The sequence below is a fragment of the Natrix helvetica genome (genome assembly GCF_964273705.1).
Source record: "Natrix helvetica genome assembly, chromosome: 14".
Lineage (NCBI taxonomy): Eukaryota > Metazoa > Chordata > Lepidosauria > Squamata > Natricidae > Natrix > Natrix helvetica.
Window position 1 is genome coordinate 6,815,746 of NC_138564.1, and position 23,715 is coordinate 6,839,460.

At 44.1% G+C, this 23,715-nt stretch overlaps 1 protein-coding gene across 11 annotated transcripts in view; it reads left to right on the top strand.

Annotated features, from left to right (window-relative positions):
- FBRSL1 (fibrosin like 1) overlaps positions 1-23,715 on the top strand; it is a 554,269-nt gene that overhangs the window by 168,667 nt on the left and 361,887 nt on the right. Inside the window, exon 1 of one of the 11 annotated variants that reach the window (XM_081966851.1) lies at positions 17,921-18,051. The exons of the other annotated variants lie outside the window; for them this stretch is intronic. Coding sequence (XP_081822977.1) covers positions 17,986-18,051 — 66 coding nt within the window. The 5' untranslated portion in view covers positions 17,921-17,985. Of the gene's footprint in view, positions 1-17,920; positions 18,052-23,715 lie in introns of those variants that run through there. 11 annotated transcript variants of the gene reach the window in all.

Here is a 23,715-nt window from a genome sequence, read left to right on the forward strand (position 1 = left end):
GCTTGGTGGAACTCTCCCAAGTTGTTTAAAAGAGTACAGTCAGGAGCAGATGTGCAAAATTGTAAACAGCTCGCTCATCATGAAGCTTTCTGATCAAGTGGACCCGTCCCTTATAACCCTAAGCTTATACACGGATGTTCCTTTTGGAAGAGTCCCAGGGTCATATAGAGAGACAACCCAACTGTTCCTGGATGACCGTATGCAAATATCTGAAGGGTCTTCCCGTAGAAGATGTGATAAGCTGATCATCTGTTGCTCTTCGGAGGTCTTCACAGAAAGGAGATATTTTAACATTTTAATTATCATATTTTTCAGAGTACAAGATACACTTCCCCCCCCCCCAAAAAAGAGGGTGAAAATCTGGGTGTGCCTTATACACCAAATGTAGCCCCACTCACCTGCCGGCCCCCACCCTTTGGCCTCTGCCTCCCAGCAATTTGCCTCCTTGCAGCAAACAGCAAACAGACTGTTTCAGCTTCAGCACAGCCTGATTAGCACAAGCAGCTGATTGTTGGTTGGATCGACCTCCCGACCATCAGCTGTTTCAGGCTGCAGGAATTGCCATAGCCTATTGCCACCTTCCGCGTGCCCCATTTTTGGCCTCTGCATCCCATTTCTGGCCTATTCCGATCGCCACCACCCAGAACGGGCGGAAAATGGGGCATGCGGAGACCTAAAATGGGGTGTGCGGAGGCTGAAAATGGAATGTGTGCTGAAACTGAAAGTGAAACAGGCTGTTTGCTGCAAGGAGGCAAATTGCTGGGAGGCAGAGGCAGATTTTTTTTTTCTTGTTTTCCTCCCCAAAAGCTAGGTGCGTCTTATACTTCAAAAAATATAGTAAATATTAGGAAGACTTTCGCGGGGGTGGGTGGACATATAATGGGCAGCAGAGGCCATTCAATAATTCCCTTCTAGGCCATTCAATAATTCCCTTCTAGGCCATTCTTTTCTTGGCCTTCTTAATCCATTTAGGCTGCCTTCTTCCCCCGTGCCTGCATGTTCTACCTCTAATGGGTTTTTTGTACTGTCGGAAGGGCCCTGATTGATTTCAAGTGAAGCAAAAATAATTCCACCTCCGTTTCAGGTGGAACAGAAAGAAAGAAAGCATGCTTTAAAACCAGAGAGAGGGAAGGGAAGGGAAAGGAGGAATAATTCCCCGATTCTCCCTTTGTTTAAAGTTGCTTTTTTAGGTTCCTTGACAAGGAAGGAGGCTGAGGAATAAAAAGAAATGTAACCTTCGTTTTTCCATTCACTCTCAATTTCCAGAAAAAGTTCGTTTTGGGGGAACGACGTGTATATGTGTAGAAAATGGCAAATACAAAGAATAATTCGTATTGCTTGTTCGCTTTTGAGACAAGGAAGGAAGCATTTTCTTCCCTTTCCCCTACAGGAAAGGATCCTAAATGAATCTGAATTAATGAAAAGCAGCTTTTGATTTTTTTAAAAAATACAAATCACCACCACCTAACTGTTGAATAACGAGCTGATCAGACTTGTTTCTTTACCAAGGATGGCTTTATAAAATGTGGGCTGGCCATTTTGAAACCTGGTTGGTGATTTCTTTTTGATATCGAAAGCATAAAAACGAGCCCAAATTTTAAAACAAAAGAAAGGACAGAGAAAAGATGAAGAAAGAAAGAAGGAAAAGAAACAGAGTGGAGCAGCCTCTGATTTCCCTTGCAGCAAACATAAGTACAACAGTGAAGTTCTCTCTTACTCAAGGATGACAAAAGAAAGCTCACTTTTTTTCCTGCTGTCTAGGTTTTTTTTCTAATCTCAAAAGCACAAATCGTAAGTGCCTTATCTCCCTCTAAGGGAGACTCCTCCCTATAAGTCTCTAAAGGTAAAGGTTCCCCTCGCACACATGTGCTAGTCGTTCCCGACTCTAGGGGGGCGGTGCTCATCTCCGTTTCAAAGCCGAAGAGCCAGCACTGTCCGAAGACGTCTCCGTGGTCATGTGGCCGGCATGACTAAACACCGAAGGTGCATGGAACGCTGTTCCCTTCCCACCAAAGGTGGTCCCTATTTTTCTTCTTGCATTTTTAACCTGCTTTCAAACTGCTAGGTTGGCAGAAGCCGGGACAAGTCACGGGAGCTCACTCTGTTACGCGGCGCTAGGGGTTCGAACCACCGAACTGCTGACCTTTCTGATCGACGAGCTCAGCCTCTTGTCCATTGAGCCACCGCACCCTTAAGGGATCTCTGGTCAACCATAAATATAGATCTTTTTTTCCGCCCCTCAAAGAAGTTGTTAAGTCCCATTATAGTTCCATGATTCGTCCTCCCCCCCCCCTGGCTTTATTTCCAGTGTTCCACCCTCTTGTCCTGCAAGATAGGATGCTGAAGGTCCCTTTGGAGATGACCTCAGCTGTCCCCAAGCTGCGATTCTCTAGGTTTTGGCTGGAGTTCCTGAGAATCAGAGGGCACCGGACTGAGATATGACTAAGCAAATGCGAGCATCTCTCTCTTGGTGCCAGAAGCTAAGCAGGCTTGGCGCGAGGTAATACTTTAATGGCAGATGGCAAACCACCAGGGAATTCTAAGGATTTTCACACCAGGTTGAGAACAGCCTGATAAAAAGAATAACTCCAATATACTCAGCTACGTAGCTAGAACAGAATGGGCTACCCAGATTGTTCTCGCCATTGATTCATTCATCCATCCATCCATTCATTCATTCTCCCTCTCTCTTATCTATCCAGCTATCCCTCCCCTTCCCTTTTCTATCCTTTTCTTCTTCTCTTTCCATCCCTTCCTTCCTATTTCTTCCCCTTCCTCCCTTTTTCCCTTCACTTCCTCTTTCTTCCTCTTTCTCCCTTCCTCCCCTCCCCTTCTCTTCCCTTTTCTTCCTCTCTTTCTCTTCCTTCCTTGTCTTTTTCTTTCTTCTATAATTCCCTCACCATTCACTAAGTCTGCATTACTATTACTATTAGTCTTCTCCTCATTCCTATCACCCGTCTACTACTGCCTGTGACTGTAATTTTGTTGCTTGTATCTTGTCTTTTTATGTACACTGAGAGCATCTGCACCAAAGACAAATTCCTTGTGGGTCCAATCACACTTGGCCAATAAAGAAGTCTATTCTATTCTGTTCTGTTTTCTTATCTTATTCATTCTATTCTATTCTATTCTATTCTATTCTATTCTATTCTACCAAATACAAATTCCTTGTGTGTCCAATCACATTTGGCCAATAAAGAAGTCTATTCTATTCTATTCTATTCTATTCTATTCTATTCTATTCTATTTATATTGCTATTGATTGTTTCCTGATTGCTTATTTGTACCCTATGATCATCACTAAGTGTTGTACCTTATGATTCGTGATGAATGTATCTTGTCTTTTTATGTCCACTGAGAGCATCTGCACCAAAGACCAATTCTTTGTGTGTCCAATCACACTTGGCCAATAAAGAATTCTATTCTATTATCAATTCTTATTCTTATTCTATTCTATTCTATCTTTCCTTTCTTCCTCCTTTCCTCCCACTCTCCCTCCCTCCCTCCTTTCCCTCCCCAGTGGGCGCTATGTCTTCTTCAATCCTGAGTCCTCCACAAATAGCTTTGAGGGTAACTGCACAGTATCTTCGCTGTTCCTAACTTTGCATTCTTTGAGCTTTGAGCTTCTTTTCAGCCAAATCTGATTCCTGGTTGACTTGCCAACCTCCCAAATTACACTTTCAATATCCCTGTCCAGACTGCAGCCCCAGAATTCCCTGGAGGTTTCCCGGCCGATGACCGACCAGGCCAAAGCCGGCTTCTCTTCCCAACTCAGTTCGTGCCTGCCAGTGTTCTGACCCAGGCTTCCTTAAAAAGCATGAAGCAAAGTCCCGGCAAAACCCCTTTTATTTCCACGACTGTGAATTCCTTTCATTCACAGTCCGCAAGGCTTGGCAAACAGTCTTTCAGAGGAATGTTTATCCACACGCACCTTATCTCACTTAGAGAGCTGACAGATAACTAGTTTTCCAACGCACGGCAAGGCAAAACTTGGCACAGGGTCTCTTATAGTCACAAACAGAACTTTCCACTCTTGAAACGACCGAAGGAACGAATTGTTTCCTGCAAAAGCCCCCTCCCCATTCGCTCCCCTTTTGTTTCCTATGGGAAGGGCCAATCACCTCCAAGGGGTGGCTTTACTCTTGAGTCGACCCTGCTTTCTTAGTTGTCCTTGTCTTCTGGCAGCTCTGCTCATGCGCACACTGGGAACAGGCTCCAGCTGTTCCTCTGCCTCACTGCTGCCTAGCTCCCTCTCTGCCTCCGACGCAGACCCCTCGTCCAAGACTTCCCCGGACTCCAGGACTGGCCCATGTTCCTCCCCAACCTCCTCTCTGTCCGACTCTGCTAACAGCTTTTCTGGCTGCCCGCAGACCACAACAGCCAGTTGCAGCCCCATGTTGAGGCTTTGGAGACCCAAGAAAAGGCTCTTTAATTCTGAAAACACCACCCTCACTTTCATCCCTTGCAGGCTTGCTAATACCCCGCTTCGGAAATGCAAATCTCTTTTCCCCCCCTCCCCCTTCTTCCTCAGGGCCCTGGCTGCAGCCAGATAGTGAAGTGTTTAAGCACATTTTTAATGGGAAGGTTTTCCTTGTCAAGACTACTTAGCGGGCAGTTAAAACAAGTCACTTAAGCCCTTCCAGTGGGCTGATGCTGTTTATTTGAAGGTGGCCGCCTCTCCTGCAAGCAAAGCTATTAATATGCTAAGTAAGCCCTGTTGCTCTTGAGCTTAATTCTGATGCAAATACATTTGGAGGAGAGAAAAAAACCAGCCTCTGCTAAGGAGCATCAGAAGGGCTTTTTATGGCTTTTTCATCTCTTCTTCTTGAAGACTTTCCTGCTGTTAGAGCAACCTCATTTCGCATTCCGGTTCCAGACCTCATGTTGCTTCTGGTTTTTTTTTTGGGGGGGGGAAAGCTGCCCCTTCCCCATTTATACCCACACTTAACAGGTTATGCTTCCCTATTAATAAGGACCACTGCTTCTGAAAATGGCAATGGAGACCTTTGCTGTCAAGTGGACGGTACTTTCATGTTGGGTTAAATGCAGATAATGGAGTTTGAAGGCTTCTGCCAGGTTGCGTTATTTAGTTATTTAGTTGTCCATTGAAGCTCACGCTGATAGTTTTGGTGACTCCATCCAGTGTTCCCTCTTCAGGATCTGGCCTTCTAAAGAGCAGTCAGGGTTGATCTCCTCTAGGACTGACCGGTTGGATGGCCTTGCAGTCCAAGGGACTCGCAGGAGTCTTCTCCAGCACCAGAGTTCAAAGGCCTCCATTCTTTGGCGCTCAGCCTTCCTGTGGTCCAACCTTCACAGCCATCCATTGCAACCCATTGCCTTGACTGGACACACTTTTGTTGGCAGGATGCCAATCTGGTGCCAATTTAGTAGGACTAGATTATTATGTGTAGGCTTGAGCAATAAATCTTCTTCGCTGCAGCTTTTCCTAGGATCCCAATTCTTTGCATCTTGACATATTAAGAACAACCTGGAAAATCTGTTTGATCCTCGCTTCATTTTCAAACTTTGGGTAAGGATGGAAGGAATGCAGTAATCTTAGGCACATGGTCACGGTTGTCTGAATTAAGTAGGTCTGCATCCAAACGGGGAAGAATACAGATAACTGTTTATGGAGATTCTGAGTCATCCAGGACATGGTTGTCCCAAAGGTGCTTTTTGAACAGGCAAACTGGACTTTCTGGTTTTTCTTTTGGAGATGTTTCACTTCTCATCCAAGAAGCTTCTTCAGCTCTGAGTGGATGGTGGGGAATGGAGGATTTATATTCCTTGCAGACAGCTGGTTATTTGCATCCTTTTAGAAGGTCATTGAGGCCACTTGGAGGTTTATACTGTATGTGTCATCGGTAAAGCAAATAGGATGGAAGAGGGGTCAAAGAGGCCATTGATGTCAAAACTGAATAGCCCTCTCTCAACAGACAAGGAGGGCTAGGACATCATCTACCTCCAGTCTACAACACAGTCCTTTCAACGGTTCCAAGAAGGCTCCCCATACATTGACACCACTCCTGTGACCCTGAGGACAGAGGCAAACCTCCAAGAGACCTCAACAACCCTCCAAAAGGATGCAAATGACCAGCTGTCTGCAAGGAGTATCCATCTTTCCATTCCCCACCATCCACTCAGAGCTGAAGAAGCTTCTTGGATGAGAAGCGAAAGGTCTTCAAAGAAAAACCAGAAAGCCCAGTTGCCTCTTCAAAAAAAAAAAGCACCTTTGGAATTGCTTACCAATGAAGAGAGACTTCAGAACTAGGTGTAAGCCAGGTGACCTAATTGAGGAAGCCCTACTCCTTGACTTAAATGACACCCTCAAGATGGCAAAATTAAAAGTCTCTTGAGAAGTGGAATTTGCCAGAATTGTTCTTTGGTAGAACGGTTTCCAACACCTCGATCTTCAAAGTGTCTTCAGATAAGTGCATTGCAATTTCACATCCGAGTTCCATATCTTCATTGAACTAAGGGGAACAACAGTCTGTTGCATTAAAATCTGTAGAAGTTGTTTTTAAAAACAAAATTGGTTGTGCTCACTTTAATTTCAAACCAGGGAGAATTTTGGTCCACAGCAGCTGGGAGTCAGAGCATTTGTTCAGTCTAGTTGTCTATTAATACATGGTGGGAAAGAGAGAGAGGGGAGGAAGATAATTTTGACCATCTGCCTCATTTATTGTCTTTTACCAAACGCTCTTACAATAGCTAACTAGAATAACAACTTCCAATTTTCCAGTTTACGAAAGCCAAACTGTGAGCCTAATTTTTCCTTCCTGTCTTTTTTCATTTTCCTAAGCTTTCATTTAAAAAAAAATGCTTTTAAGGTGAGATTCAGTTGTTGTAAAACAGGCTTGGTAAGCTTTGGGTTCTTGTAAGCACAGAACATGACGGCTTCCCTCTATTTGCAAAATTTGAAACAACCTACACCAAAATTGTTTCTGAAATGGGTTTTCTCAGGTGCACCAACGAAAGCAAAACACTGCCCCGATCGTGGAGTCCTTGGTGCTTTCTGAGCTTGGTTGTGTTGTTGCAGGAGTTTGCAATTGACCGATGGTGCTTTTGTCAATGTCGCTGGCATTATTATGGTTGAGTCAGCCAGATGTTTACACTGGATTTGTCATCTGTATCGACCTATCGAGGCCTTCCCAAAGACCCGGGATAGGAAGATGTTGCCGTTTGATGGTTTTCAAGGTGCTGTCGTGGAACGTAAGCTGTTCCAAGAAAAGCTGCCCATTGTAATTGACCGGTGGCAAATTTGTCAATGCCGATGATGTTCAAACGGTGCTCCAGTTATTATTCATCAAATTTATGCGCTTTAAACCTTTCCTCCTGTTGAGTTCAAGTTCTCGCCAGGTACTTAGCTTTACCTTGAAGGTTTGCAAAGGTTGAACTATGATTAACTGGGAGGAAGAACTAGCATCAGGATTAAAGTGGCAAATCAAAGAGATCTCTGTTATGCATTTAATTGGTCATCAACAGTTTCTGGCTGGTGTTCAGATCACTAAAAAGGGCATTAGGCATTTGTAACAGCCAATATTGGACGCGGAGTATGTGTTAATTCTTACGGTTTTAAGGAGCCCACCAGGAACCGTTAGAAATGTTGCTGGATTGCTTTGATATTTACACCTGTAATGTGTTAAATGGCTTTATTGACTAAGGGAATCATCCCTTCTAAGGGCCAGCTTGGCTTGCTGTATTGGACCACATCCAGGTTCTCTTGAAAAGAATGACCACAAAGTGTCCAATTTATCATGGAAAGCACCAGGCCAAAGGGCCTCCCATGTAATTAAGAGCTTGAATATGCTTTTATCCTAGAAAGCCCAGCTTTCGGATGTCTCCACTGTGTGAACAGGTTTTTTTAAATAGATATAGATATCAGTATCGACATATAGTTTGAAATGGAGCTTGATTAAAGCTAGGATGGCCAAAGAACTAGGATTAAAGAAAGTTTGTTATTCCTTCTCACCGTTCTGTCGCAAAAGCAGAATGACTGATTTATATTGAAACTGATTAGTTAATATTTCACCAGTAGTGATAAGATTAGCCCATAGAAATGGCCTTGAGAGACTGGCTGACTTTCTTCCCTTCCCTTCCCTTCCCTCTTTCTTTCTGTCTGTTTCTCTCTCTTTCTCTTCCCTTCCCTTTCCTTCCTCCCTCCCCCCATCAACTTTCTTAAACATTCAAATTAAGCAACCTATAAGTCTCTCTATATCAGCAAGCATGATATATTTGTACAGTTGATACTTTGAGCTTTTTAAACACACACACACACACACACACTCCTTTTATGGGTGGAGATAATCTGTCTATTTTTTTTTAAAAAAATTACAATAGTAGCACTAAAAAATATAACTTCCATTTCATATAGCTGAGCATTGATCCTATTTAGGTGATAGATAGATAGATAGATAGATAGATAGATGGATGGATGGATGGATGGATGGATGGATGGATGCATGGATGCATGGATGCATGGATGCATGGATGCATGGATGATAGATAGATTGATTGATTGATTGATAGATGATAGATAGATAGATAGATAGATAGATAGATAGATAGATAGATAGATAGATGATAGATGGAGAGAGAGAGGGAGAGAGAGAGAGAGAGATGATGGATGGATGGATGGATGCTTGAAAAATATCTATCTATCATTGATGGATTAGTTTTACAACTATATTGATAGACAGACATAGATTATTGAAGATTAGTTCTACATACATATCAATAGATAGACAGATATAGATTATTGATAGATTAATTTTACAGTCATATCAAAGAAAACAAAGCTAAAATACAAGGTCTCTTTCCAGGATAAAATAGGCAAAAGAAAATACAGTAATAAAATACATGTGCTAATTGCAAAGAATTGATGTTCCATTAAATACATCACCTTTACACGACACCCCAATCTGTTCAGCATAACAGATTCTTACTTGAACTGCCTTGTCTATAAACCTGACAGTTTCCCTAACAGAGGATTAGACGTTTTGGACGAATTTTAATCTGCTTAGTTCTTCCAAAGCTTGCTTGCTAACTGTCGGCAGGACTGAAACTAGCTTGAATTATAGAAGCTAAGGAGTCCTTAAAGGGACGCGGTAGCTCAGTGGCTAAGACGCTGAGATTGTTGAGCAGATAGGTCAGCGGTTCAGCAGTTTGAATCCCTAGCGCCGCGTAATTTTTAAAAATGACAAGTTCTGACCCAGGTTTCCTTAAAAAGCATGAAGCAGAATCTTGGTCCCGGGCAAAACCTCTTTTATTTCCATGACTGTGAATTCCTTTCATTCACAGTCCGCAAGGGTTGGCAAACAGTCTTTCAGAGGAATATTTATCAACACGAACCTTATCTCGCGTGGAGAGCTGCCAGATAACTAGTTTCCCAATGCAGGGCAAGGCAAAACTTGGCACAGAGTCTCTTATAGTCACAAACAGAACATTCCACTCTTGAAACGACCGAAGGAACGAATTGTTTCCTGCAAAAGCCCCCTCCCCATTCGCTCCTCTTTTGTTTCCTATGGGAGGGGCCAAGCACCTTTACTCTTGTGGCTTTACTCTTGAGTCAACCCTGCTTTCTTAGTTGTTCTTCTCTTCTGGCAGCTCTGCGCATGCGCACCCTGGGAACAGGCTCCAGCTGTTCCTCTGCCTCACTGCTGTCTAGCTCCCTCTCTGCCTCTGACGCAGACCCTCGTCTGAGCTTCCCTCAGCCCCCAGGACTGGCCCGTGTTCCCCCCCAACCTCCTCACTTGTCCTTGCTGCCAGTTCCGCTGGCCTCCGGCGGGCCACTCCAGTTATACCCCAGGACAATCTGCAATTCTTCCTATTTTGAGATGCGTGAATTTTTCCGCAAGGGGGGAGAGGCGTGTTAGCCAAGTCCCAAAGGTTCTTTCCCAAAAAGGCAACAGGCCTTTCTCGTTTCGTTTTTTCTTTGAAAAACATTTCACTTCTTATCCGAGACGCTTCCTCAGTTCCGACTGACTAGCGGGGAAGTCTCGGTTCTGTTCTCCGGCCTTGAGTTACGTACAAATCTAACCAATGAAATATTTCAGTTGCTCCAGGTTGCAGGGGACGGAAGAGGACGTTTCCCTTATTTGTAAAAAAAAAAAAAGACAAGCGGAGCCCTTCTTTCCCACCCAAGAGTTAAGGAGGGTGGCCTCAACTGTATTTCAGCATCTCATTAAGAGCACCAGGAACCAGTTAGCACCGCCTGGCCGAATTGGGCTGCGGAATTGAAATGAACTAGTTAACAGTCAACCTGTCCCCAAGGAAATATTCCTCCGCTGTAGTACGGCTCTCTCAACCCCCCCCCCCCCGCAAAGGAAAAGGGGGGGGAGGGAGAGGTTGGGCTGCCTCTCCGTATCCTCCGCTCCTTCGGGAATGGCGTCCTTGCTGATAAAAATGTCGTTTATTGCAAAGATTAGAGGAAATATGGGTCATTGCTGGTGCAGTAATTAGTTGTGGCAAGCTCTAGAAATGTAAAACTTTATAAATAGGACATGCTCACTCAGCAGTCTCTCTCTTTCTCTCTCTGTCTATGTCTGTCTGTCTCTCTCTCTCTTGTTTCTGTCTCTCTCTGTCTCTCTGTCTGACTTTCTGTCTCTGTCTGTCTGTGTCTCTCTCTGACTTCCTTCCTTCCTTTCTTTCTCTGTGTCTTTCTTTTTTCTTTTTTTCTTTCTTTCTTTTTCTTTCTCCTTCCTTCCTTCCTTCCTTCCTTCTTCCTTCCTTCCTTCCTTCCTTCTTCCTTCCTTCCTTCCTTCCTTCCTTCCTTCCTTCCTTCCTTCCTTCCTTCCTTCCTTCCTTTATTTCTTTCTTTATTTCTGCATCTTGCAGGAATAGTTTAATATTAAGATTACAAAAGAGTAATCTGTTTTGATTACTCGGTTTAATTTGCAGCCTCGGCATTTTTCAAGCAGCTTCTCATTCAAGAATGAATCTGGGCCAGCATTGTCTCCAAAACCCGAGACCGCTTTACAGGTAGTCCTTGACTTACGACCATAATCGAGCCCTTTCCCCCCCTCCAAAAAAAACCATGTTGCTAAGTGAGACTTTTGTTAAGTGCATTTTGCCACCAGTTTACGATCTGCCTTGCCACAGCTGTTAAGCGAATCCCTGCAGTTGTTAAATTAGCGACTCTGGTTGTTAAGTGAACCTGGTCACAAAAAGAATCACATGATCCCAAGGACACCACAACCGTCGTAAATACGAGTCCGTTACCAAGCGTCAGAATTTTGATCACGTAACCGCAGGAATGCTGCCAGTGTGAAAAACGGTCATAAGTCACTATTTTCAGCGCCGTCGTAACTTTGAATGGTCACTAAAGAACTGTTGTATGTCAAGGGCAATCTGTAATTAGCTTTTTAAAGCCAAGAGCTACTTAAACCAGAAGGAAGCAGAGGGACCTATTCATTTTGTTCCACTTTTTTTTCTTTTAAATCCCCAGCCTCTTCGCACGTGAGCACTGCTGGGTATTTTTTTTTTTTAGCACACTTTTGTTTCATTAAAACTCCTATTTTAATTGCTCTACTTCCATAGGGCGCTTGTTTTTATGGTTTCGGAGAGCTACCATTTCTTTTATCCAAGCTAAATTTAACTCACTGCTGATAACACCAGCAAACATCATTAAGCTCTGTGCGTTGTTTGTTATTTTTTTGTTTAAAAAAATAAATTGACAAGGCCTTCCTGTAAATATCTGCCTTTATAAAAAAATAATAATAACATCAAATGAGCAGCAGCAAGAGAGGGAAAAAGACGCTAAATTCCATCTGCTCTCTGTTGCTCACAATCTTTTTTTATTTTGTTTGTTTGTTTTTATTTTATTTTATTTTAATATAAACAATCCATTTTCCCTTTACGGAGTGTGTCATCTGAGTGCAAATATCTTGTGGCCATTTTACAGCAGTACGGTAGAAGCCATTGTATGGCACAACAGGCTATATCTTAACAGCACACCCACCCACCCCGAGGGATTTTAGAGGTGTCTTAATCCCACAGCGTTTGTTTCCAGAGAGTAAGTCATCTGTCTTTGGTTTGGTTGGGATTGCTCGAGGCGCTGCAGAGTTATGCTGGAACATATATACATACATACATTGAAGATGACATTGGTGCAGAGAAGAAAGGAAAGAGGTGGCTAACTTCAATACAATACAATACAATAGTAGAGTTGGAAGGGACCTTGGAGGCCTTCTAGTCCAACCCCCTGCCTAGGCAGGAAACCCTATACCGTTCCAGACAAATGGCTATCCAACATCTTCTTAAAGACTTCCAGTGTTGGGGCATTCACAACTTCTGGAGGCAAGCTGTTCCTTCAGCTCCACTTCCATCTCCTATCAGTTTAGCACTTGGAGATCCAGCATCTGTCACCCTTCCACCCCCCCCCCCCAAAAAAAAAGATTCTCCACTCCATCTTCAAAGTTTACAATAAACTATGTAGTAATCCAGGATCTCCTGTCATTGCATACCACAAGCTTTAGACATGAAATGGTCAGAGGCAGCTGGTAGCAAGGTGTGTAGTACCTGTATTTTTTTCTCTCCTCTTGGCTAAGCCTTCTGTTTGATAGTTGGCCTTGCACATTAGTTGAGTCTCAGGATGCAAACACCGAGCCATAAAAAGTGGTTTATGGCCCCCTATAAAACATTCGGAATGACGATTTATAGCTAGTAGATTGGGTGCACTGAACAAGAAGTGCCAAGTGGGAGGTTGTTTTCAAAGGATCGCCAGGTTGTGGGTTTTCCTCTAAGTTGTAAAAAGTGTGACACTGGTAGTTTTTATGCCCTCTTTTGAATTTGAGCTTGTATTCCGATTGGTCGTCAGACTCCCATGGGGCCATGCAGGGTCAACTCTGTAGGCTGTCCTGAGTCCCAAGTTTGGTTGAGCCTTGCTGGGTGATGATGTAATGAAAGGGCTTTGGGCAATTCCTACTCTGGCTCTGCATGAAGGAGGTAGATCTCTGTTATGTAGAATAGACTGGCTCAGGCCTTAATGGCCAATTGACCAAAGTGCCCCCCCCTCCCCGGTGAGTTTCTGCCTCCCCTTTTAGGGGAATTATTCTGCCCTTTTAATATTTCTTAAAATATCTCATCCTTCTAGGAGAAGGGTGGGTGCCAACTTCCTACGATGATAGATAGATAGATAGATAGATAGATAGATAGATAGATAGATAGATAGATAGATAGATGGATGATAGATAGATGATAGCTAGATAGATAAGATAGATAGATAGATACATGGATGGATGGATGGATGGATGGATGGATGGATGGATGGATGGATAATAGGTAGGTAGGTACGTAGGTAGATAGATGATAGATAGATATATAGAGATAGATGATAGATGATAGATAGATAGATAGATAGATGATAGATAAGAGATAGATAGATAGATAAGATAGTTTATAGATAATAGATAGATAGATAGATTAGATAGATGATAGATAGATAGATGATAGATAGATAGATAGATAGATAGATAGATAGATAGACAGACAGACAGACAGACAGACAGACAGACAGACAATTCAATTCTGTTCCATGATGTGCTGTGGGTCACACAGGGGGTTATGATTCCAAATTGGTGCAGACATACATAAAAATGATTTAGTCCATAAGGGGAAGAAAAAGATTTGCTCAGCAGATGTTTACGGGACTTCCTTGGATGCCTGTTCCACTGTAAAATCTTGAGACTTGAGCTAGATAATCTGTCCTGAAATCCAAGATCTATACTTGTGATTAAAACCATGAAGCCAGCCTATTATATCTTTTATAAGCACATTAACTCTTGTAATTTAAACAGATTAGTTTGCGTTTGGCATGCCAAATGCATGCATCATGATTTATTAAGGGAAACAGCCTTCCACATCTGGATTTGTTTCTTGATTCATTAAATTTTGATTGGGGGAAAGAAAGTTGTTGAAACATCCCATGACACTCCATCAGCTATGTAGAGTGATTGTTTTTCCATTGCTGTGGCCTGTTTGGTATTTCCTCCCGCCCCACTCTATTCTGTTCAGCAATGGTATGTAAAGCTCTAGGACTCCTTTAAGGTAAAGGTTCCCCTCGCACATATGTGCCAGTCGTTCCCGGCTCTAGGGGGCGGTGCTCATCTCAGTTTCAAAGCCGAAGAGCCAGCGCTGTCCGAAGACGTCTCCGTGGTCATGTAGCCGGCATGACTCAACGCCCAAGGAGTACAGAAACGTTGTTACCTTCCCACCAAAGGTGGTTCCTCTTTTTCTACTTGCATTTTTTACGTGCTTTCGAACTGCTCGGTTGGCAGAAGCTGGGACAAGTCACGGGAGCTCACTCCGTTATGCGGCGCTAGGGATTCAAACGGCCGAACTGCCAACCTTTCTGATCGAAAAGCTCAGTGTCTTAGCCACTGAGCCACCGCGTCCCTTTAAGGACTCCTTAGCTTCTATAATTCAAGCTAGCTTCAATCCTGCCGACAGTTAGCAAGCAAGCAAGCTTTGGAAGAACTAAGCAGATTAAAATTCGTCCAAAGTGTCTAGTCCCTGGTCATCTCCGTTTTGGTGCTCAGCACGTCTGGACACGGCAAGATTGGAAGTTCATTCTGCTTCAGGGCTGCAGAAAACATTCTGTTTAGCAAGATAAACAAATTAGCCAAATTAAGCCCTGCATAATTCTGAAACTGGGCATAGCTTGTGCAAACACAAGCCAAGGGAAAATAAACCCTCCATATTAAAAACTTCCATCCAATTGCTAGGTTTTCTCCTAAAGATTTTGCAAGAGAATGAAGGTTTAGTTGAGGATAGGCGATCAATAATAAACAGGTCTAGTTGCGTGTTAGCACCTCAAAAAACCAAGATCCTGGTCGTCAGGAAACAGCCCCATTAACTTACCACTGATAAATTTGGAAGGGATATCACTAGAAAAAGTAGAAAGGATCACGTACCTCGGTTTTAATTTACATGAAAGCCGGGGCATGATCAGCAAGTAAAGACAAGGATCGAGAAAGCGCAAAACAGCATTCTTCAAAATGAAAAAAAGGTCTTTTGCAGTCACGACGTAAGCCTGAAAATCAGGCTCGTCAGATGCTACATCTTTTCTATCCTGCTCTACGGAAACCACTCAAAGGAAACTAGAAGCATTTGAAATGTGGATTTACAGGCGTCTGTCACGTATAAGCTGGGTTGACAAAATCAGAAATGAGGAGGTGATGAGCCACCTGGGAAAGCCAAGGGAAATCATCAAAGCCATTAAAAAGCAAAAGTTAAGAGTATTTCGGACATGGGATGCCACACCCGGAAAAATACGGCATCCTTCACTTAATCCTCTCCAAGGAAAGATTGAAGGCAAATGAGGTCCAGGCAAAAGAAGAACATTACGGCTTCAAAATCTAAGGGACCCATTTGGACAAAACTCAGCAGCACTTTTTCATGCAGCTGGTGACCAAAATAGGATTGCCAACATGATCGCGGAGGAGGAGGAGGAGGAGGAGAGGAAGAGGAGGAAGAAGAAGAAGAAGAAGAAGAAGAAGAAGAAGAAGAAGAAGAAGAAGAAGAAGAAGAAGAAGAAGAAGAAGAAGAAGAAGAAGAAGAAGAAGAAGAAGAAGAAGAAGAAGAAGTTGTTAGTAGTTAGTAGTAGTGGTGTTGGTGGTGTTGGTGTGTTCTCTGGGACGTTGATAAGTCTAGAAATAGTGCTGTTTAGAAGTCATGGCAATTTGGACCTAAAAGTATAATTTTAAGGCATGCTTCTATGCCTTACTTACTGAATATCCAAGTTTTTTTAATAAAAGCAACAGATTAAATTATAGCAGGAGGGTCTATTTCGCTCACCCAATGCTTGCTTATAACTTCTTCAATAACACAAAGCCTTTCCAAACCCAAACTCTTCTAGATGGGTTATTGAGGTCAACATTATCTTCCACCTCCCAACCAAGAGGAAGAGTAGGTAGGAAAACTGAAAAATATTTTGATATCTCAAAGACTTTTGGAAGTCTACTTGTTGAGAAGGTCAGTCGCTGAGGCTATTTTGCCGAAACTCAAAGGTACCCTTTGGGGGAAGATATATGCCCTTTTGGGATGCGGTGGCTCAGTGGCTAAGAATCTGAGCTTGTCAATCAGAAAGGTTGGCAGTTTGGCAGTTCAAATCCCTAGCACCGCATAACGGAGTGAGCTCCCGTCACTTATCCCAGCTTCTGCCAACCTAGCAGTTCGAAAGCAGGTAAAAAAAAAATGCAAGTAGAAAAATAGAAACCACCTTTGGTGGGAAAGTAACAGTGTTCTGTGCACCTTTGGCGCTTAGTCATGTCGGCCACATGACCACGGAGACGTCTTCGGGCAGCGCTGGCTCTTGGGCTTTGAAATGTAGATGAGCACTGCCCCCTAGAGTCAGGAACGACTAGCAACTATGTGCAAGGGGAACGTTTACCTTTATATGCCATTTTAGAAGGAACAACATCAGAATTACTTTATGCCTGTTGGAAAACGCCCAGCTAGGCTGGAAGGAGGAGTCAAACAAGGGCCTAGCTTGGAGTTCTTGTATAGTCATAAGCAGCAGAAGCTTAACCTTCCCCAAGATCCCTGAAGATTCTTGCAATATAGGTGGCAGACAATAAAGTTACTTCTGCTATTCACAAGTAGCTCTTTTTGCTTCTCCCTGACAAGACTAACCTACACAGCCAAAGTTATTTTCCCCGGCAAGCAGTAAGTAGCTCTCTAGGACAAAGTAAGGTCATTTCCAACACCACCTCCTTGATCTTTGAATAACTAGAGATGACAGATTCAACAGGATTCTCCCTGCCGCCAAAGTCTGCTTCTAACCAAAGAAGCCTTTGAAGGGTCATCTTGCTGCCTTCAAGGGTTGCCTGCCCTCTGTTGATCTTCTCTTCTTCAGCGGGAGAGGGGCCAAGTGTTGATTTGACCAGGTGTTCTTCTTTCTAATGAGATCTCAGGAGAAGCCAGGAGCTTCTTGGCCTTTTGACTAAGATCAAGTGTAGTGTAGGAGCCAGGAGAAGGTGGAACTAAGCGTTTATTTGTTCAGTGAGGGAAAACATTGAGGTTCTGAAGAAAAAGTCTTGGAGATAAAATTGTCTCTACTAAAAACAAATTACAGAGAGAGCTCAAAGGGCAGCAGCTGATCGGTTGACCAGCCATGAATGTTGAGAAGGAGAATGGTAGCAAAACCGGCTCTGGAGAATGCGGGAGAAAAGAGATTCCACATTCTAAAGTGGTAAAAGTAAAGCTTCCCCTCACACATATATGCTAGTCGTTCCCGACTCTAGGGGAGTCTCCATGTCAAAGCTGAAGAGCCAGCGCTGTCCAAAGTCATCTCCGTGGTCATGTGGCTGGCATGACTCAATGCCGAAGGTGCACGCAACACTCTTTCCTTCACGCCAAAGGTGGTCCCTATTTTTCTACTCGTATTTTCTTTTTACGTGCTTTCGAACAGCTAGTTTGGCAGAAGCTGGGACAAGTCACGGGAGCTCACTCCATTACGCGGCACTAGGGATTCGAACCGGCGACTTTTGCGATCGACAAGCTGAGCGTCTTAGCCGCTGAGCCACCGTGTCTGAAGTGGTAGGGCCGCTCAAATCAGCTCGGTGTGACATAGTCGGGTTTCTAATTGCTGAAATTACCTTGTCAGTCCAGTCTTATCAGCCACCATTCTATGGATTGTTTGGTTTAGATAAGCGTTTGAAATGCGATAAACCCTCGATAACCATTCTGCTGATGATAAGTTGACTGGGTTTGAACGCTGTTTCCGCTTCCTGGGAAGGGAGTCATTTTGCAAAAGGGACAACCTTGACGTGGTCGTCTCTTTGTTTTTTGGGATTGTTTTTTTGTTGTTGTTGTTCCCTCTCCTGCTCAATCCCGTCCTCTACTCCCTTCACGTAAGTCCAATATCGGTGACCTTTCTTGAAACGTATTTCTCTTAAGTCCTCCGAAATCCTCCCTTCCAACGTCTTTATTTAGTTATTGTGGGGAGGGGGAGGAGGGAATGTTAGTCGGAGTGGAGGAGATTGAATGACCTTTGCAGAAATATCAGTCGAAAGGGAAGTAGGCTTCAAGACGGTTGAGGTTTTCTTCCTTGTGAGTATGTATGTTACCGCCTCGATTTGACTGAAGTAGCATCGAGGGATCGCGGCAGGGTCTGGAAAAAATAATAATTAAGTGATTAGGCATCCAGATAAAGTCAGTCTCTCTCTACCCCTTTCTCTCCTCCTCCTCTTTCTCTCTCTCTTTCTCACTCTCTCTCTCTTCTGTCTCTCTGTCTCCCTCCTCTTTCTCCTTTCTCTCTTCTCTCTGTCTTCTCTCTCACTCTGTCTGCCTCTTCTCTCTCCTTTCTTTCTTCTCTCCTGTCTCTCTCTCTCTTCTGTCTCCTTGTCTTGCTCTCCTCTTTCTCTCTCCTTTCTCTCTTCCCTCTCTCTTCTCTCTCTCTCCTGTCTCTCTCTCTCTCCTCTTCTCCCTCCCTCTCTGTCTCTCTCTCTCTCTCTCGTCTGTCTCCCTGTCTTGCTCTCCTCTTTCTCTCTCCTTTCTCTCTTCCCTCTCTCTTCTCTCTCTCTCCTGTCTCTCTCACTCTCCTCTTCTCCCTCCCTCTCTGTCTCTCTCTCTCTCTCTCGTCTGTCTCCCTGTCTTGCTCTCCTCTTTCTCTCTCCTTTCTCTCTTCCCTCTCTCTTCTCTCTCTCTCCTGTCTCTCTCACTCTCCTCTTCTCCCTCCCTCTCTGTCTCTCTCTCTCTCTCTCGTCTGTCTCCCTGTCTCTCTCTCCTTTCTTTGTCTCCTCTCCTCCCTCCCCCTCCCCACTCTCTCTGTTTCTCTCTCTGTCTCCTCTCTCTTTGTCTGTCTCTCTCTCTGTCTCTCTCTCTCTGTCTCTCTCTCTCTCCAGTACTGCTGCTGTTCACCGTCATTCTCATCTGTTTTTCTGGATGGCCTCTGGGTTGATGGCCCGAAGGTAGGGGAGAGTAGAGCGAGGGCGTCTTTCAAATATCCAAGAACATAAATAAGCCGTGTGTTGTCCTTTATGAAGTTGGGCTGCTGGATTGAGAGCAATTTCATCAAGAGAGCATAAAAGGAACAGCAGGGTACTTCCAAAAGAGTTTAAAATAATGTAATTGGAGTCGGTTTGGAGTGCACAGTAGCTGGTAGCTATCAAAACTCCTGTTGTTATCAATAACAGGGGTAAGTGGGGAAGAAATACTTGATGGCGTTTGAATTTTACTATTGGTTGTTGGGAACAACTGTTCGTTTTTCTAAGCCAGCTTCCTTCTCCTTGGTCTCTGGACAAGCAGGAGAAGAAGAGATGGGTGGAAACTAATCAAAGAGAGAACCAACCTAGAAATAAGACATTTCCTGACAGGGAGGACAATTAACCAGTGGAATGGGTTGCCTATATGCTCCGTCAGTGGATGTTTTCAAAGAGAAAGCAGTCAGTCATTTGTCCAGAATCGTATTGGGTCTCCTGCTTGAGCAGGGAGTTAGACCCGAGAACCTCCAAGGTCCCTTCCAACTCTGTTATTCTGATATATATATCTGCGTTGCAAATCCACAGAGGACAAGTTGGGCAACTAGGAGAGTATCCTGTATCTCTTTGGTACCGCATAACTGTTGCATGGATTTCTGCAGCCAAATTGTAGTAGTTGCATTAGTTGTAATATAGGGCCCACAATTCTCTGAATGATAGAAGCTGAATTATAGAATAACAGAGTTGGAAGGGACCTTGGAGGTCTTCTAGTCCAACCCACTGCTTAGGCAGGAAACCCTACACCACTTCAGACAAATGGTTATCCAACATCTTCTTAAAAACTTCCAGTGTTGGAGCATTCAAAACTTCTGGAGGCAACTTCTGTTCCACTGGGTTAATTGTTCTCACTGTCAGGAAAGTTGCTTCTCTCCTTGATTAGTTTCCACCCATTGCTTCTTGCTAGAAGCTCATTGTATAGAAAGCACCAGATGTGGGGAACCTGACTTAACTTATGACGTGTGCCGTAACCTTTCTCGTTATTGTTTCCCACATTTTACGGTGCTTCAGCCATCAGGTAAGATGTGCCATTCATGCCTACACAAAGCTTGAAAATAGGTGTGTGTTTGTGTGTGTGTGTGTAGAGGCCCGCTTGTCAAATTCCCCCAGCTTCTTAAACAAGCACAGCCATTCAAAGACCTTGCTCTTAAATATCACCTTAATCCCGGAATCCCCGGAGGGCTTTGCAAGAATTAAAGAAAGAATGTTTGCCCAAACCAGAAGAGGGAATTCGGAAAAAAAAAAAAGAAGAAGCAAAGTTAGTCTCTCTCTTGTATGTCCACACATACTGGTACCCCGTTTTCCCGAAAATAAGACCTCCCTGGATAATAAGCCCCATCGGGCTTTTGAGAACATGCACTAAAATGAGCCTTCTCCGAAAATATTGCAACACAGCCCCATGAGGCGACGAGGCTCACCGCCTCCTGTACCTCATTAATAATAAGAACTTCCCTGAAAATTAGGCCAAGTGCTTATTTTGGGTGTCAAAAGAAAATAAGATCCTATCTTATTTTGGGGAAAACATGGTATTATTATTATTATTATTATTATTATTATTATTATTATTATTATTATTATTATTTATTAAACATGAAACTCAAATCAACTGAATATTCAAAAACACATCACAAATACCAGTAACTGGTGTTAATGGTTGATACGGTTTGCTGCCAGCGTCCTAGGGATCAACCAAGGACCTTCTTAAAATATAAGATGTTCCGAGTAGCGCAGTTTTTTGCAGTTTCGCTGGTGTTACTGCAGGAAGCTGCAGTTTGTTGGTGTAGCTTATAAAATTCTTGGACATGGTCCCAAGTGCCCCATTGTTGTTGTTGTTGTTGTTGTTGTGTTGTTGTTGTTACTACTACTACTACTCTCCTCTAGTGGGGTATAGAACTCCTCCAGATGACTCCTAGCTGGGGAAAAAGTTTTGTCATAAACACAGTGGCATTCCACTCAAACTGGCATTCCACTCAACCAGATGAAACTGGGAAATGCAAACCCATCTGTTGGCCGATGAGGTAGAAGGAAAAACAGATGTGCTTTTGCCAGGAGAAGAGAGTTTCTCCACCCCACCCCACCCTCAAGATTTTCTCGCAGAACACCCCACCCCCCTCCCCAAACTTTCCAGGATGCCTGGCCAGCCTTCCTCTTTCTGAGGGATACTTTGCTTGCTTGTTCCTGACAAGCTTTGAGTAACGCCAGGTGGGCAGATTCCACAACCATCTGCGTATGGACAATAAATCAGAAAACGCAATAAAAAGATGCCCCCGGTCATTCTCTCTAGACTCCGTGGCATCTAGACTTACCTGGCATCCACTCCCCATCACGAAAGGTCTAGTTTTTTGCCTAGTTCTTGTTGTTAGTTGTGAAGTTGTGTCCGACCCATCGCGACCCCATGGACAACGTTCCTCCAGGTCTTCCTGTCCTCTGCCATCCTCTGGAGTCCATTTAAGCTCACGCCTATTGCTTCGGTGACTCCATCCAGCCACCTCATTCTCTGTCGTCCCCTTCTTCTCCTTTTGCCCTCCATCGTTCCCAGCATGAGACTCTTCTCCAGGGAGTCCTTCCTTCTCATGAGGTGGCCAAAGTCTTTGAGTTTCCTCTTCAGGATCTGACCTTCTAAAGAGCAGTCAGGGACTCTGGGACTGACCGGTTGGATGGCCTTGCAGTCCAAAGGGACTCGCAGAAGTCTTCTCCAGCACCCTAATTCAAAGCTAGGCTCCAGCAGTAAGCTACAGCTAAACGCCATCTTGGTTGTCGTCAAACCGGAAGCTGACTACAAGAGAAGGAAAGGGCCTCCATAAACAGCTGTTGCCTGTGATCCCATGCAGATACGTGGTGGGAAGCCTTCTATTGTCTGCAACGTTTCAGTGGAGATGAATGGAGCTTAATCAGCTCCAAAAATAACAGTAGGCTAGGTCCCTGGTTCTCTAACCTTCTGCAGGACTCCCCTCCCACCAAGCTTAAGGTCAATTACCGCAGCTGACTGCCAAACAACACTACAATCAGCTGTTAGACAGAGCGCCACGGGGTGAGGAGGACTAGAAAGCTGGGAAGACTTGATGCGCGGGGTGATGCCACCTTAAAAAAAATTATGCTCTTTGGAATTAGAATAGAATAACAGAGTTGGAAGGGATCTTGGAGGTCTTCTAGTCCAACCCCCTGGGCAGGAAACCCTACACCACTTCAGACAAATGGCTGCCCAATCTCTTCTTCCTCCATTTCTTCCCCATCCATTTGCCAGGAATTAAGAGGGCCAGTTGCTATGATCTTAGTTTTTTGGATGTTGAGCTTCAAGCCAACTTTGGCCCTCTCCTCCTTCACCCGCATCCAGGGGCCCTTTAGTTCCTCTTCCTTTTCTTTAAACGATTCAACGGAATTAAATTGTCCTGGAGCAACTTGTCCCACGGTGAGTTGGCCTTGGTGACTTGTCCCATTCTTCTTTCAGGAGTCCTTGAAAACCTGTTGGTGTTGTTTTTTCCCCTCCCCTGCTTTCCAGGCTCTGGGTCAGGAGTTTTACAACTGCCTCGGCTGTTTTTGACTGATAAGGTTTTGTTTGAAACTTGCCTCTGGTGCAATACCTCTTATGATTATTGTTGTTTGCTTTGCTGAATGGCACACCCGACCCTGAGTTGCATGTTGTTTGGGGCAGATAGGCAAGCAAAGGTGGTTTTCCTATCGACTGTACTCAGAATGTCCTTCCCACCTCCACTCACCCTCCCCTACCCAGTCCGGAGTTCTGGGATTTCCTAATAGCCTCTCGGCTAAATACTGGCCATGTGGACAAACTTAGCCGTCCATGTTGCTTACACAAGGTCTGCTCTTTCCCAAACAGCAGGCCTTATTTTGAAATCTTTCTGGAACCTGGATGGGAAAACAGATGAAGAGAATTGGAAGGTACCTTGTAGGTCATCTAGTCTAACCCCCTGCCCAAGCAGGAGACCCTACACCACTTCTGGCAAATGGCAGTCCAATCTCTTCTTGAAAGCTTCCAGGGATGAAGCTCCCACAACTTCTGAAGGCAACTTCTGTTCCATCGGTTGATGGTTCTCACTGTCAGAAAATTCCTCCTTATTTCTAGGTTGAATTTCTCCTTGGTCAGTTTCCATCCATTATTCCTTCAGGTGCTTTGGAAAATAACTTGATCCTCTCCTCTCTGTGGCAGCCCCTCAATTATTGGAAGGCTGCTATCATGTCCTTCTCTTCACTAGACTAGCTATGCCCGGTTCCTGCAACCGTTCATCGTATGTTTTAGCCTCCAGGCCTTTGATCATCTTAGATAGATTCAGATTAACAGAGGATGGGAGGGAGCTTGTAGGTCATCTAGTCCAACCCCCCACCCAAGCAGGAGACTCTACACCATTTCTGGCAAGTGGTAGTCCAGTCTCTTCTTGAAAGCCTCCAGTGATGAAGCTCCCACAACTTCTGAAGGCAACTTCTCTTCCATCGGTGGATTGTTCTCACTGTCCATCAAAATTTCTCCCTATTTCCAGGTTGAATCTCTCCTTGTTCAGTTTCCATCCATTATTCCTTCAGGTCCTTTGGAAAATAGCTTTGACCCCTTCCACTCTGTAGCAGTCTCTCTAATATTGGAAGGCTGCTCTCCTGTCTCCCCTGGTCCTCCTCTTCCCTAGACCAGCCATGCCCAGTTCCTGCAACCGTTCATCGTATGTTTTAGCCTCCAGTCCCCTCATCATCCTCTTTGATCTCCCCTTCTCTTACAAAGGGTGGCATTCAG